The sequence below is a fragment of the Anthonomus grandis genome, chromosome 12 (genome assembly GCF_022605725.1).
Source record: "Anthonomus grandis grandis chromosome 12, icAntGran1.3, whole genome shotgun sequence".
Classification (NCBI taxonomy): Eukaryota; Metazoa; Arthropoda; class Insecta; order Coleoptera; family Curculionidae; genus Anthonomus; species Anthonomus grandis.
Window position 1 is genome coordinate 25,878,482 of NC_065557.1, and position 17,988 is coordinate 25,896,469.

General features: G+C 32.1%; 1 protein-coding gene across 7 annotated transcripts in view; it reads left to right on the top strand.

Moving 5' to 3' along the window:
* Nucleotides 1-17,988, top strand: part of LOC126743388 (uncharacterized) — a 347,135-nt gene that overhangs the window by 228,721 nt on the left and 100,426 nt on the right. For all 7 annotated transcript variants that reach the window (XM_050450456.1, XM_050450452.1, XM_050450450.1 and 4 more), the window contains 4 exons: nucleotides 6,035-6,186; nucleotides 11,570-11,707; nucleotides 11,771-12,018; nucleotides 12,101-12,254. In XM_050450456.1, the coding sequence (XP_050306413.1) occupies nucleotides 6,035-6,186; nucleotides 11,570-11,707; nucleotides 11,771-12,018; nucleotides 12,101-12,254 (692 nt within the window). The remainder of the gene's footprint in view (nucleotides 1-6,034; nucleotides 6,187-11,569; nucleotides 11,708-11,770; nucleotides 12,019-12,100; nucleotides 12,255-17,988) is intronic.

Below are 17,988 nucleotides of genomic sequence, written 5' to 3' on the forward strand. Positions count from 1 at the left end.
AGGTCACTGTGGCATACCATGTTCAATATTTAAGTATTCGGACTAGGCACCATTCCGGCCTTCACCGACTGCCATCTACCAGCCAGAATATTACGAATAAGCTAAAGGCACTGCTACTGAAACCAAGATGTGACAAAATAGCCAGCAGCAACTATACTCTATTTCAGAAGTGTATAGAGCAATAAACTGGGGAATTCCGTTCTGTTTGGCTACATTTCGTGGTAGTTCATAGGCGCAGGTACCTATAATATTTATGAATTTAATTTTCACGGATTAAATGCCTTTATTTTGAAAGAGATTAAATACTAAATAAATGCTTTTAATCCTTTTGTATAGGTACCTATCTTTTAACGCTTTGTAACATGCAAAAATGGGGTCAGGTAATATATACAGACCATAAATACTTTTAAATCATATTTTAAACGTTAGTAGTCACTGCTACGCTGTAGTGTAATCACAATATTATTATCCCAATATTTAAAAAATGGAGGTATTCAGTCCAACGAAAAGATGTACTAAAAATTCTCCACTATCGCTGAGTGAAAAAGTTATTATTTTAAATGTACATGATTGCATAAAACACGATTACCCTAGTTTTACTGTGCAAGAAATTGTTGAAAAAATCTTCTCGAATAAGTGGAATTGGAAAGTCCACCATTTTCAAATTGTTGCGGGAAAGAAAAGTAGCAGGTCAAGTGGAATCTCCCAAGCAAAAGCCAGGACGACCTACAAAAGTCCTTGATGAAAATGCTAAATGTATAATTCGAAGAAAAGTTCACTCTTTTTATTTTAAAAAGGAAATACCCACCCTAGACAAAATTTTAATGGAGCTTGGCCGAGATGACAGTATTCCGTTGATAAGTAGAAAACTTTTATGGAAAACTTTAAAAAATATGGATTTTGCCTGGGAAAAGCATAACCGCAAAGCACTTTTACTGGAGAGCGACGAAATTGTTTGTTGGAGACGACAATACTTGAGAAGTATCAAGCAGTACCGCAGGGAGCAAAAGAAAGTTTTTTATCTTGATGAGACGTGGATTAACGAAGGTTATATAGTCTAAAAAATGTGGCAAGACAAAAATATAACCAGTGCTCGCCAAGCTTTCATAGAAGGCCTGTCTACGGGTATTAAAGTACCTTCGGGAAAAGGAAAAAGACTTATAATCACACATATTGGAAGCGAAGAGGGATTTTTAAAAGAAGGTCTGCTAACCTTTGAGTCGACTCGCACAGGAGATTATCATGAAGACATGAACTCAGACCTTTTCGAGGACTATTTTGGTGAAATGATAAAATTTCTTCCGCCTAATTCGGTGGTGGTTATGGATAACGCAAGCTATCATTCACAGCGAATAGAGAAGACGCCAACTTCAAGTTGGAGAAAGCAAGAAATTATTGATTGGCTGACTGCAAAAGGTATTGCGTTTGAAGCAAATTTGATAAAAAAAGAACTGCTGGCAATAGCAAACTTACACAAAACTCGTTTCATGAAATACGCCGTGGAAGATATAGCCGAAAAATATAATATAACTGTACTGCGCTTACCGCCATATCATTGCGAACTAAATCCTATAGAACTGATATGGGCGCATGTAAAAGAATTTGTAGCAAGACAAAACACGACTTTTAAAATGAAAGATGTTAAGCTACTGTTTGATCAAGCCATTACGGAAGCGACACCAGAGAATTGGCGAAAAGCAGTCCAGCATGTAATTAAGCAAGAGGACAAAATGTGGGATCTTGACAACCTCATCGATCAGACAGTCGATCCTTTAATTATAATGTCAAGAGGTGATGACAGTTCGTCAGATGACGAAGAAGACTACAATCTATTATAATTTAAAATTGTTATACACTGTTCAAAAAGTGCCAGATCCAAAAGTGACATTTTCAACTGTTTTACTCTACATATTATGTTCAATAAATTTGTGAAAAAAATATATTATTCCATTTAAACAAAAGTAACTTTCTAAAATAAAATAGCATTTAAGTACATTAATTATAAGGTAAAAAACAAGTCCCAGTTGCACGCCTTTGGCGAACCGTTTTCAATGTTTATCAGTGGGTAACAATGGGCAAAACTCATAAATTGACCCAAAACCGGGTGGCACTACTTGCAATCAACGAAAAGAAAGAATTTTACGTTGAAACTAATACCCAACTAAGGTAGTGGCATAAAATATTGGTGGATCACCAGGTACCACTTTTGCATACCTAATGAGGTTTTATTGCTCTACACACTTCTGAAATAGAGTATAGTTGTTTATCCTATCCAATAGTCCAGGAGGACCAAAGCAGTAACTTTTTCGCGGTCGAATGCTTCAAGAATATCATCGGCTACCTTCAACATGGCAGTCTCGCAACTGTGATCCTTTCTAAACCCAGACGGAAAAGCAGGGAGTAGACTGTTTTTTTGTACATGCAGATTTATTTGTCCCTCCAAAACCCTCTTAAAAACCTTTGACAGGGTCAGCAGGATGCTGACAGGCCGTAGATCACTCAAGTTTTCCGGACGAACGACCTTACTGACTTAACAAAATAGTCATTTTTAACTTTTACGTTACTAAGCTGTTTAGGAATATCTTAATTATCACAAGTTTTCTTAAAGTCTTAGTTAACAAAATTATTCTGGAGACAGACTATTCTTTTTCATTTGCAATAACAGTTGTTGCATAATTTCTCAATTGCCGATAAAATTCCCAGGCGCAGCCGACTTTTTTCTTTTATAATTTGATAATGCCTCATCACGAAGTCTCTTTATATATTTAACATTCGGCGTTAACCAGGGTGCTCTTTGTTTTGTTAATCATGTATTTTTTAGGTGCGTGCAGATTAAATAAATTAATAATAAACATGTTAAACATATTCACCTTTTTATTAACAGCAATAAATAGGTAAATAAAGTGAATAAAAGGTAAATAAATTGTACTAAGGCTTTGGTAGAATGCATAAATTGTCATAGTTTTCATAATCTCTATAGGATACTGAAAATGGTTTCGGCTTTCCAATAAATAAATTGAGCTCGCACCAAATTAGAGATAGGTAATCACAATTGAACGGTCGATTCCACTATTTGTTTAATGTATTCAAGTTAGAACCAATAACAACGTCTAAAAAGTGCTTGTTTTCTAGTGGGTTCATTTATAGTTTGATGTTAATCATCATCTGCAGCAGCGAGTTCAACCTTTCCGCAAAAGTGAAATCGAGTTTTAGGAGGTATACATTGAAATCTCCAAGGCATACCAAGCCATCACATGAAATTAAAAGAGATATTCAACTCAAATTCATTTAGAAATTGAGTGTAAGTAGCAAATCCTGGTGCCCTGTAAAAAAATCCAATAATAACATTTTATAGTACCAATTTTAAAGTCAATATAATAATTGATAATTTAATCATTGGATTGCGTATGTAAAGAAGGATCCCTTCGCCCCAGAACTGACAGTCTGATCTAACCACCCTATATCCTTCTATTTTTACCATCGCATCACAAATTACATCAGAGAGCCAAGTTTCGGAAATTGCGAAGATATCCTAAGTATTATGAAGAATACATTTTTTTAAAGTATACATTTTTCCAATAATAGATCGGGCATTTAAATAAATATGCTGAACACACGCTTATTTTTATCTAGAAAGAAATAGTTCCATATTTATTTTACTTAATTTTAGAATCTGACTTTAAACTGTCTACCTGAGCCATTGTTATAATTTTGATAACAGAATCACCTTCCTTTACACTAAACATATTTGTGCCCGAATGTTTCTAATGCCTTTGCCGTCATAAACAGGTTGTATGGTCAGATCTGAATTTAAATAGATGTTCTTTTTTACATTACCACCTATACCACAATGGCAACATTGTCAAAATGCCGATGCTTCATCCAGACGACCTTGTATAAAAACATGTTAAAATTGTCTTAAGAGGAAATATTAGTTAGAGATTTACTTGTCATCGATTGGCATTAACAGTTCTGAAGAGTGGGACGCTAGTATAACCAGGATCAGTGTGATCATGTCTGTGGCCTTATCATGAACTGAAATCTTCAATCTATCTATCTGAGATATTTTAAAGCCAGAATGGAAAGATATTTCTAACAAATCTCCAGAGCTAAAAGCTTACTAGGCTCGATGGAATTCGTTAGTTATACAAGATGGATTATTAAAGAAAAGATATATCTAACAGCCCTTCCTCGAAAACGGATTTTAGAAGTTGCAGCTTTTTTGAAGCTGTTGATCGCGGTGTTGGCGGAGGATATTTTGGAGTTAGTAAGACCTTGGCAAAAGTGAGAGAAAAGTTGTAGTGGCTGCACAGTCATGAAGATGTTGAACGGTGATGCCGACAGTGTGAGCAATGTTCATGTGAAGCAAGAAAGAGTACAAGAACCCGAACCAAATTGAAAATGATACAATATCTTTTTGATGCACCTTTCCAACGAATTGCCCTACTAGCAGTTCCGGAAAAATGTAGCTCAAGTGCTGTTCCATGACTAAGTCTACTGGTTTGCTGTTCCCAGCGACCAAGGAGAAACTTTGAGTCATAAGTATTCCAACAAGTATGACAGCTGCTGAGAATGAATAAGAGCCACACAATTTTACTACATCTTCCCTTTGTCCCTACATCCTATTCAGTCTAAAAAACTAAACAATCAACTGGGTCACTTGAATAACATATTAAATACACTTTAAATTGAAATCAACTCTTATTGAGGGCATTTTCATCTGGGTCATAATTAGATAGTTTATATTATAGATTTTATCTACATTAATAAAACCAAAACTGCAAAGTATTTTATATTACTTGACTATAGTATACAAACCTACCATTTACCTGTATTTACCAAATCTCTCTTTAAAAGCGTCTGTTTGAAATTTGCCTTAGAGAAAATATTTCATGTCAAGTTCATCGACTCAGTATTTAATAATTATAATAAACTCATAAAGAGTATATAAAACTTTAATGATATTACTATTAGTAACAGTTCATGCTTGTAGTCTTTAAAAAATTGCTGTGTTGAGACCCTCTCTTTTTTACTAAGAAGTCAATTTTATGATCTAACTCGAAATTTGCCGCTTGTTTCATGTTATGTGCTTAAAATGTCATGGTGATGTTTTCCTTCGAATGGAGTTTTTATATTAACTATTTTCACCATAACGTTATAATGTTTGTAAAATAAGCAGTACATTGAAAGTGTACCAAATATACGAATACCAAAATATCCTAATGCCTCGACTACAATAAAATTAAACATGATTTGAATTAAAATTGATATTTTGATAGGCTTAGAGTTAGGCATGTAGAGTAATTATTAAAAATTGCTATTATATGTATGGCACATAACCTCCTATAACCTATAATATTGACACGTAATTCAGAAACACACTCCTTTCTAGAACAAAGGGTAATATTCTTGTATCAGGTTTTATTGACAAATTGGTAAATAAACTTAAGTAAGGATTTATAATAATATATCTTAAATAACCTAAATTGGGGCCCTTAAGCAAAATGAACTACTAAAAACTAGATACTATAGGTAAAAATAAACTAAACGTAAATAAAACCCGAAATGAACTGATGCACTACATCTAAAATTAATTAATTGTAAATTAAAGATTTTTTAAAAAATAATTACAAGTTAAAACAAATTGGAAGTTTATGTCAAAAGAAAATAATTCAAAACGTCGAAAAATATTGAATGATAAACAGAAAACCTGTAAGAAAGACCGTCAAACCTAATGCAACAACAAAAATATATAAAACATGGCAGCCGTCAAGTAATTTTCGTCAAATTTACTTATTACTTAAAAAAGTACTATTATTGTTGCTCTTATTAATAAAATACAAAAGTACTTTTAACTCGTTTTATATTAATATGAATTATATATATTCGAAAACGGCCTCAAAGTTTAACTAACCTCCAAGGTATATAATAAATTAATTTAGATTAAAAGATAGCAATTTACTACACTTAGTTTAAAGTAAAAGTGATTAGGGCCTTACATATCATTATAGTATCGTTCCATCTAATTGTTTAGGGACTGAAAAAGGCTTTAAGAAAATCTCGGACGTATTATCGCCGTAGCAACGAGAGTCTAGAGCTACAGCCACTTCAGCCTCCAGGTTACGGCAACAGAAATAAGGGTAGTACCGGACACGACACTAAAGGCACACTGAAAAGAATGTCGAGGTGAGTTTTCTCCTTTCTTCTGAAAATGCATTTTAATTGCTTGCTTATGTCAAAAGCCTATTTAGTTATTTGTAGCTATAAAATTTGTAGTCTATAATACTTTTTTTTTAATTTAATAAAAACCTAAAAAATAAAAATAGAAACACATCATAACACTAAATAACATAATATTAAAACACTATAAGCCTCTATTCTGGAAAAAAGTAAGAGATTCAAGGAAAATTATTAAATTGTAAAATTGGTATAATACATAATGTTAATAAGATATTTAGACAATGTTTAATCAATGAATCGTTAGTCAATTGCAAAACAAAATGTTTAAATCAACAATTTTTCCACTCTTTCTAATGTCCGAAACAGCTTTATTTTTGATCTAGAGGATATCAAAGCTGAAAGAATTAAACTATTGTAAATATTTTATATGAAAATTATATATTAAAAACTCGATTATAGTCTCAGTACAATGATGAGGCTAATAATCAAAATACGGGATAATGTGGAAAAAATATTAATTCAAAGTAAAAATATTAAATTCATCTTTTATAACACTATACGATTACTTGTGTTTAATTTCTTCAAGATTGATTGATAGCCTCTATGGAAGAATTGTCAAAAATTGAAAAATGTATCTGATCTATCTATTTGCTAATTAATTCTCCTAGTTTTTGCACTTATTTAAAGCTCTACTTACGTTTAATTTAATATTTTTACTTCTAGATTTTAATACTTCATCTTATTAGAAGGCCCCAGGATTTGGGCCTCTATTTAGATTATTTAGGTTATTTTAATGTAAAACCTGGTACTTTATCTTTTTGAGACTATTGTACTTGCCTGCTTTGTCTGTCAGTGGTCTTTTGAAATGATTGGTTTCCATCATCCAAAATAATGTAGAAACTTCTAAGCATTTCCAAATTGAGATTGGTGCTTAGAAAGTTTATGCAGACACATTGTGAAGTTTGTTTAAAATATAATCATTAACGCAGGCAAAATTATACCAAAAGACAAAACATTATATACCTACTTGTATACCTACTATACCTACATTATATACCTACTAATAAATATTTACAATTTAAAGTTTAATTAACAAAATGAACAAAATAACTATGATTCTATTGATTTTAGCAGTATCATTAAATTTGTTTTAAAGCTATTGAATGATGAACATTCTTTTAAACTAGTACGTAGGCCACAGCATAGCACTTAACTGCATTATAACTAAATGACGGTTTAAACGGGAAGTTTGTATTTTAGAATAAGAAACCTGGCGGATTAACGAGTGCTCTTATTATGAATATTGCCAATTGTATAATATACGGAAATGATTTGCTCAATAACAGGTTTTTTAAGTATTTTCTAAAGAGACGAAAGAAAACTAGGGTCTCAAATGAGACAAATCAAAAAAAATATTTATTTTAGAGATTTGCAAAACATTGCAATTTTATATGGTCTTAAAAACATTTTCTAAGAAAGATATTTGTTTATAATAAAAGTTATTTGGGATTTTTACCCCAATCTCTTGATAGGGAAAAAAAGTCGTTAAACTTTCGGCCTTAATTATCTGTCTCAGCAGTATTACATTTAAATAAATAGATTAATACAATTTTTTTATTGCCAACATTCAAGAATATAAAGAGTTGAAGTAAATTATTAAAAAAAATATTTTTACATCAATTCAAGCGTACAGGGCTAAAGAAAAATGGGCTAAGTCAAATTTTATGATTTTGAAATAAAGCAATTTTAAATTTTAAAACGCTACATAAACTAAAGTATTTGTATTCGCAAAATTCTCTTTTTACCAATATGTTTCCTATCTAAGATCTTTATTTCATAAACTGAAAGCATTTAAAATAGAATTGATAAAAAAATCAACAATTTATTGGTAATTGGGGATGACTAAGCTTGTTTTTTCCTGAATTTATGACAATTTTGTTTGTTTTTGTTTTTTGAGACAATTTTTTTTTGGAAGTATGTTTATTTCACTTAACAACCAGCTGTATGCCTACATAAATAATATAGTGAAACAAAATTGAACCGAAAAATATTCTTTTGACATGTATTTTATCACCTAAAATGGAAAATTAATAAATCGATTAGTGTAAGAAAATAAACAAGATGTTTTATGTTTACCTTGAAAGTTTCTTTATAGCAAAGACGTCTCCCACATTCCCAGTTAATTATACACCAGTAAGGAGAAATAATCCTGAGCTTCTTTTCCACAGAACTTTTTAAACTTTTTTCGGACGAAATTGGTATTCGACCTGGAGCGAATACGAAAAATTAAAAAGTCAAGGTAACAGTATAATGAGTATAAATTTACTTTCATAAGATCAGGAAGAAGAAATTGGTAAAGTCTTCTGTAAGACATTCCACTACAAAGGGTGAAGGTTTTCTTCTGGAAATTTGAACGAGGTCACACAATTCCTTCATTGGTTCAACTCTGGCTTTCTGATTGATGAGTCCCATATCCTTATCACTTTCCATATAAGAATGGCCTCTAATAGGAAAAGTAACTTGAACAGAATCCAATCTTTTTTGTTGGTGAACAAGATTATGCAAGTAGCGAAAAAAGGTGAAATTCTTTTGGCCACCGCAAGAGTCACAAAATAAATCCAACTGTTTTATGGCTAAATCAAGGTGATTATACACAAAATGATTCAGTAGAAAAGAAAGATCATCACTGCCTTTTTTGGCAATGGTTTCTGGGCATATATAAAAAACACTTCTTGAGTCAGAGAGAACATGTACGTTGAACATATAAATGGACAACTGCCATTTGTAGTATACATCATTGGTAGGAATCTTGGGGATAGGCAAATTTTTACCAAACTCTGTACAGATTGACTCTTACATTTGATTTACGACTTGAAAGCTTTGATTTTTTTTAATTGAATAAAATGGTTTCGCTTTACTTAAAAAAAGGTCATGCAGTATGGTCAGTTCTTTTATTTCAGCTACTATGTCTTCCTTAACTTGATTTATTTTTTGTTTTTAATTTAGAGACGAGTGTACAGGTATGTTTTTACTTTTTTCTTTCTCATGCTCGAGACATTTCATTTTAGCTAGGTACTCGTCACATGTGCTGCATGTGTCTGTTCGTAGGTAACCAAAAGCTATACTAAAATCTGTGGTGACAATGATCCTATAGGTTTCATATGATACTTTGTTGCCCGAATGCATCTTTTTAAACTTCTAAAATTTCCCAATTTTTTTTATATTGAGCTCTTCAGGCAAATATTTCTTCTGAGAGCTGTTGGTGCTATAATGACTGCCTCTGCTTTTAAATGATGATATATGCTCTTTAATTTTATTACAGGTATCATCAGACAGTTTTAATAGTCTTTTGTAATGTTTGGCTCTTTTATCGATTGGAGGCATGCCGGTATTTTTTAAAGAATTGATTAAATACTCAATTCTATGTTTTGTAATGCCATGTAAAGCTATAAACTCATATTGACAAACCTACTAAATTCAGTAAGACTATTTTTATATAAATATCTAATCCTATAAAGAGCAATAACATCTCTTAAACGAGCATTGTCTTCATTAAGCCGAGGTCGACTATTTTTGACTGGAGAAAGGACACATAAATATGAATTTTGTATATGAGTAAAAGATTGAAACTACTTCTAATATATTGGTTACCCTCTGCAGGAATCTTTTTGGAGCACTGTAAATGTTTGTAGTCGCATTCTTTACCAACTTCATGGCTTTGCAACCTAATTTTTTTATTCACATCTATTAATCTTCCATGTTTGGGCCTTTTTTTCGTAAAAGACACCATCTGCACACCCTCACAATCACCAAAGTCAAGTATAAACGACGTAGGCCATTTTTCTCCTGTACTTTTCAATTAAAGGGTCTTTAATTGAATGTAAGTTAATGGTGAAAGTAATGTTAATGGTGAAAGAAATACTATTTTTTTAAAATTTACTAAAATTATCAAGGTTTGTCTAAAAACGCCTTTTTTATTATAATTAATTGGTTGCTGCTAAAAAATTACCTAAATTTTTATATCCCTTCAAAATGTCTAGAGTTTTTAATTTTGGTATTTGATAAGAGCCTTAGATCTAAGGGACATCAAATATTTAAAATTGTGCGTATTCCAGAAGCAAATGACTTTATGATACGGCAGTTTATGATATGATATGATTATACGGCAGTTTTATGATATGATACAGCAGCAAAGCCACTGTAATTTTTAAATTTGGGTAAAATAAACTGCTTGTACATCCTAATGTTTGTTGCAATTAAACAGTGATCAGACAATATTATTATATGATAACACCTCCAACAAACAAAGATGTACTACAATTAAATTTACAATAAAATGATTATTGTAGTACAATAACCAAAAAAAATCAAAATATTGTACTTAAAAATAACACATACTTATAAACACCTCCTGGATATCGATACCAATGTAAAAATTGCTTTATTACATTCAAATTTAAAACATACATGACTATATATTAAATAAGAAAAATTGTTTTTTCCAACCTAGACAATTCCAACCTAGACATTAACGTTGTTTGCCTTTGAGTGGTGTTTTTACATTTACTATTTACAAAATGAGCAGTATATTGATAGTTCAAAGCCTTGTGCCGCTCTAAAGATGAAGGAATTAATACTTTTTACGTTTAAGAAATGTTAAACTTTAAAAGGTTGTCACATACCAGTTTATGTAATTTTTTAATTAGAGCAAAATATGCGTATTTTTTTGGCAAGTGTTGAAATTCAAACCAATTTTTAAAGATAAATTTGAACTGTGTCAAATAACGACCTTCTATTATCAATATAGTGAGGATTAATAATACTAAGTTGGTATAGTAAAAAAAATGGCTCATTGCTTTTCCATTATCATCATTATTGTCACTTATTCTGCAGCAAACTACATACACAATTACCTTTATATTTTCAATTATGGTTTTAACCAAATAGTAAAGAATTTCTTAATTAATTTTTAAAACAGGGACAATCCCCTTAAAGCTGACCCAGGCACTCCATGCTAAAGAAGCTAGAGAGTTATTATTATTGACAGCTGTACCAGCAATATTTGCTTAAAGTCCATAGAAGGGTCAATATACTTTTTACCAAAGACCAGTCCCACAAATTTCTTAGGATCAGGCGCTTTTAATGTAAATATTAGCAAAGTTTAATGTTGTTTGTTTGTTGAATAATTTAAAATTGGATGTACAGGATACATCGCATACTGCGATAAAATTTAAAAAATAGTACATACTGTGATAAAATAAAATTTAAATTCTACACAGAAATTTTCAAACAATTATGTATGCTATTAGCAAACTTTATATAACTAAACTTAAAGTAATTTTAAAAAACATATATTTTTTTATTCTGGACTATGTATTTTGTATTTTAGAATAAGATCAAACGAGCTAAGTCAGGACTATCCAGAAAGTGAAAGAAGTGAAAGAAGCGAAGCCATAGTTCTCGAGCAAGAAAAATCTACTTTTGTATCGCCCTTAGGTGCAGGTTTACCTTTGCTGCAGAGACTGAGGTAAATAATTATATTTTCTCAATTTTACTTTCTCTTAGCCAAATTAATCGTATTTTACGTTAGACTTTTAAAAGAAAGGCAAGACAGCGAAGAAAAGGTAAAAGGTGGTCAGATCCCGACGTCTCCTTTATTGCCTCCTAGATCAGCAACACTTGTAAAATCACCTTCTATCATTGAAGAAACTTCACTTATAGAAAAACCTGTTCGAGAGGACTTACCTCTTTTGCAAAGAATACTATTGCTCAAAGCGAAAGATGAAAAAAAAAACAAAAATATGAATACAGGAATAAGTGGCTATCAGCCAGTTTTAGGTAAGCCTATGACATCATTCAATAACAAATTTAACCCACATAGGTAAAGTATAACCAGTTTTTTTTAACATATTTTTCGTAGGTAGGGCACCTTTGTTATGTCAAGCTACTTCACCCTCTCCATCAATAGTAACTACTCCGAACATTACCTTACCAACTAGGGCATCGTTTTCTGGACCAATTAAAAAACCTACGACGATAGTTCCAGTTAAACTTGATAATAAAATTTCATTTAGGTTAGTAAATACTTAAAGATATTCAGGTAGATAAATATATTAGTAACTTCAGATCTAAACTTTTAATAATCTAATTTACATTAGCCATAGCTTTAACTTGATACAATACTATTGCTTTAGAAAGTATAATTTTAATTTTTGTTCGGTATACTTAAATAGAATTAGTGCATATAACGAACAAAAAAAACGATATAAAGTAAATATTTGTATGGGCTAATGCGTAGGGCAGCGAAAGTTAGGCTTGACCATTTATTGACTACAATAAGCTTATCATATTCCGACGTGCAGTCGAGAGTAAAAAATGTACGAGCTTCTTTAACGAAAAAATATATAATTTTAACCTTAAATTCAAAAATTTACTTTAAACACCATGTTTCAATTCATTAATAAATTATTAACGTTACTTGAGTTTCAAATCTATATCCAAGGTGAGAGGCTGTGCCAACGGGACCTTTAATAAACTATAGTCGCCTCGCCAAACAGATAAAGTGCTCATACCCGATTTATGCGCCAAGGGGGGTACCTTTGGCCTGAGATCTTTATATACAGGGTGTTTCGGGAGGAAAGGGAAGTATTATGAAACCATATTCAGAAGGTCAAAATAAGATAAATTAATCCATATATTTTAATCCGATCTTTAACCGCTTCGAAAATAATCGACTATAATTTTTTTTTTTGTAATTTTTTGGAATAATTACGTTCCCTGTATTTCTAACTCACGTTGCAGGTTGCATCATTGTTTGTTATTACCTAGTTTAATTGACTGGTAGTTTTGACAAGCATGATTGTTAGTTTGATTGATTCTGAGCGTTTCAATTTGAAAAGAGCAAAGTTTCCATTACATCCTCACACATTCACGCATAGGGAGTATGCTGACATGATATTTGTATATGGTTTCTGTTAAGGTAGCGCATAACGTGCTGTTGATAAATATCGACGTCGTTTTCAAAATCGAAGAATTCTGAATCGAGAAGTTTTTCAGACAGTTTTTACAAAGCGAACCCGGGTGTTTGTACGAGGCGGATTACAAAAGAACATCGATTAGCATCACATATGGACATTTGAAGACGCTTAGGACAAAAAGGTTTTAAACCGTTCCATATTCAACCGGTTCAACATCTTCAAGGGTGATTATGGCATAAGGGAGAGCGCCCATCAAAGATGTGCGCTTGAAGAGAAAAGGAATGAATGGAGAAAGGACGTGCACATGAGGTGTGCATTAAGTGCAGTGTTCCTTGTTTTTATATAAAACGACGCTCATCAAAGCTGCGCTACAGCCGCTGGAAAGATTTTAAAGCTTCTCGATGCAGTGTCTTACTGCATGCGTGCTGAAGCGTAGGACATGTTCTATTTTCGACTGATGCGTACCGAGGTGCTAATATTATGTTTGGTTATGTATGAAATTGAGTTTAAATACTGTTGTTTATACATTTATTAAAAATATGCGGGATGATCAAGAATTTAATGATAAATTTGTTCAGTTAATATAATCTCACCCATGTCTGTACTGCAAAACATTTAAATGCATCATGTAAGCAAAACAAATTATTTTTTTAAGTTTTAAAATTGTTTTTGTTTTTATTACATTCATTTTTCTAATGTTAAGTACAAATATATACATACGTATTATGCCATTGTTTTTAACTTTTAGAGCTGTGAAAATAAAAAAAGGTAAAACTTTGACAGTGTTTTCTTATAATTTTATTCTTGCATAAAGTATTTATTTTGCCATGGTATAAATCCATGGTAGATGTCATAAAAAAATCAGCGAGTTAGTCCCTAAAGGCTAGAGCTGTATTTGACTCGATTTTGGTTTCTGAGTCGAAGATGTTCGTTGTTATGAAGAGTTGGAATTTGCTGGTCTTCTGTTGGCACTGAAACAACTCCTTCGCGTTTCCTGATAAAGTTATATAAAACGCATAGAGCCTGGATGATATCATTTACTTGCTTGACGGTACAATTGATTGGTGTTTCTAGAATTCTAAACTTAAACGTTAACATGCCAAAAGCACATTCAACGGATTTTCGACCTCTTGAGAGCCTTGCATTAAAAATGCGCTAGTTGTTTGTTAGATTTCGCTTGGGATAGGGTTTTGAAATGTTTTGTATCAGCGGAAAAGTCTCATCAGCTGTATATCTAATAATATGGAAAAATTGTTATTTCTCCTAGAAGTTGTTTGGGGTCCGGTTATTCCTAATACTCCCCTTGACAAAGCTTTATTAAATGCACTCTCTTTCAAAGCTCTCCCATCAGTATGCCCTGCCAAATTCATTCACATCAATTGTTAGAAACATACCATCGTGGCCGTTATGTTAGAGAAAAGAAGAAATATGTACCTTCAGGATTTGGATGTGTAAAATAAACGCAATAATATTTAGCAGAACATATAAATTTTTTAGACCCTTTCACCACTTTTCAAAAGCAATTTACAGAGAACAGAGGATTCTGAAGAAGATGTTGACTTTTCATATTCTGAGTTTCCGGATAATTCGCAATGATCCAGCAATAGAACGTGAAGACATACCAGAAAATACGAGTATGGTGAGCCTAGATGAACCAAATGATGCTACACAGGTTGCCGATCTATCTGAAAATAACCTAGAGGATCTTCAATTATAGCAGCAAGATTTCACTAATATTACTTCAAGTGTTCACAATGACCGAATTCAAAGACAAAGCTAAAAAAGTTCGCCAACTCGTTTAAATCAGGTACAGCGGGAACCAATTAAATCTCAGCAAAAAAGCGTGAAATAAGCACTGCTCTCAAAGATGTCAATCGCTCAACTCTTAATGAATCAAAACATGAGTCCAAAGAAACACCTGCATTTCAACAAGGTGTAACGCAAGATCCTGAAGTTCCATTTTTATTAAGTATGGTTCCGGATATGCAAGGAATGAATACAGAAGAGAAGATTCAAGATTTGTATAATCTCAATAGCTTCGGATGTTTTAGAAGGGAAAAGTGTAATTGAAGTACCTCATTCCTCGCCCCCCAACTCAGTGCTCAGAATAATCTTAAAATAGTAGTGTTGCTCAGTTTACAGTCCTATTAGTTTCAACCAGCATTCCAATAAGATACTAATCTACTTTGGAACAACCCTTAGGAAGAAGAACAAGTTGGATCTTATTTTAACGCAAATAATCGAAATTTCATAATTCTAACAAGTCAGTGTTATTTACCAGATAAATAAAGAAAAGTTTGATAGCAGATTTTTTACTAAGCCAACTTTAAATTAAATAACACCCTACTTCTATTATTACCTGTAAAAAAATATATTATGCTTTAAAATATTATAAAACATATTTATGCTGACCTCAAAGTAATAAGCAAACGTTCTTCTGTGAACACACTTTGCTTGTAGTTCGTATCCTTTTTTTGAATAAAAAGGCGGAATTTCTCAGTTAAAAGTACGAAAGTCTTCTGACTCATCCTGCAGAGTAACCTGAATTTATCCGAATACAAATTTACTTCCTTAAAAACACTATGTTGTCTTGTCAAAAGGGATGCACCCAAAACCGCGGTCGTTTTTACTGAAAATTAGCCTGGTTAATATTATTTAAACGCAAAACTGTAAGTAAATCATCTTCAATGGACGATGTCATTTTAAAACCTTTCTTCAATTGCATGCGTTTTGTACGCCATTTTGGTATGCGATTACAAGACGCACACATGTACACTTGACTTGCGTTTCAGGTACGCTTCACTTTAAGCATATCGCTGCTTTGGTGGGCGCTCTCCCTAAGGATCCAATGGATGCGAATGGATCCAACAAAATCGAGACCTACATAAATACATTAGATTTATCGATGAAGCTCATTTTATCCACAATGGAATTAATAACCCACACAATGAACATCGGTAGTCAGATGAAAATCCTCATGCCACGTTTGAACGAAACTTTCAACATCGATTCAGTGTTAACGTGTGGTGTGGAATGCTGAACGACCAGTTGTTTGGTTCTTTTGTATTAGATGAGCGTCTTACTAAAGAAGGATATTTACGCTTTTTGGAATACCATTTAATACACATGTTGGATGATGTTCTGCTATTTGTTCGACACCGAATATATTTTCAATACGATGGAGCCCCGCCTAATCGTTTTCCTGATCGTTGGATTGGCAGAGGAGGACCTCAAATTTAGCCTCCGAGGTTACTAGATAAATTATAATGTGGATTATTGGCTCTGGGGGTGGATGAAAGCTCTATTGTACGAAGAACCAGTAGAAACCGTAAGGACTCCTTAATCGAATTTTGAATCCTTCAAAAATTATTAAAGACAACCCCCAAGCAATTAAACATGCAACACGAGCGCTTAACAAACGTGCTGCAGCTTGCCTTAAAGTTGGTGGAGGTATTTTTCAAAACATTTTAAATTAGTGGAATTTTGTTTTTTTGCTAATATTTGTTTGTGTTGCTTTTAAAATAAAAAATCTTACTAAAAATTTAAAGAACCGATTATTTTAGAAACCGTTGAGAATCAACAGTATTAAAATATATAAGTTAATTTATCATATTTTGAGAACATGTTCAGAATGTCCTCAAAATATTTCCCTTTTCTCCAAAATAAATTTTTTATCCTGTAGTCGAGCGGAATGGGTTATTATTTCAGTTCATAATTTTGCAGTTAATTGTAAGTGATTTGCGATTATTTGGAAAGATAGGATGACTAAATTTCCTTGTAGTACTAAGCTCTCACCCCTAGAAAGCGACCTCGTAAGCATTTTACTGCTGCGGAAAAGCAAAGTATTATAAATATATATAAAACGTGTGAAAAAAGGGCCCCTACGATTAGTTAAGCTTCACTCTTAGGTAATCTTAGTTAATATTAGAAGGAATTGGAAAAAATTCTTTGTCAGGTACATACCTTCTGTTTTAAAACCAAAATATATTTTTCTCTGTCATTTTCAATTCAATAAACTACACGCTTATCTGGCGCGAAAGGTATTTTAAGTCAACAATAACTTTTTGTATGCCACCATTATTCTTTAATTTTATTTAGGAACTTATCTTTCTGGCGTTAAAAAAAATATTAATATTCCTTAATAAACCATTAATTAATGTAAATATTTATTAGTATACGTACTTATATAAAAAATATTTAGTCAGACCAAAATACAAGCGAACTGCGCTTGTCTTACCCGGCCGAAATCGGTAGATCCAAATACGGGTAATTCACTTACTTTTTTATTATTCTATCTGTTCTGGTCGCCGCGCCGCGACGACTATAGAAAAGAAACCGCAAAATAGATTGAATAATTAGGTTATAGGTCACCAATGTAAAGGTAACTTAAATATTTGACCTGGAAATAATTAGGAGCCAAGACGTAAAATAAAGGTGGGTCTGTTCCTATATATTTTTTTGTACCAATTCCTAGTGCATGCAGTTTACAGCAAGCTGAAATTAAACCCGTACATTTTGAGATGTTTAATTCCTCTTATACTTTTTATATTTCTCTAATTTAATTTAGTTTATAAAACTATATTTTACAGAGAAACTATATTAGACTTTTTTAAAGGTGTGAGTAAGGTAAGCCAAAATACCAAATTTCGTTACTTTCTAATAAGCGATTTATAATTTATTTCAAAAAAACTAAAAACTAAGATTTGAAACTAACAGCCAAATTATCAAAATATTGTCATCATTTATTTAGTGTCAATATGAATAATAATTACACTCATCAATATTTGTGAATTTCCTTGAGAGGCGTTTTCCAATTAAAAGAACAAGACAG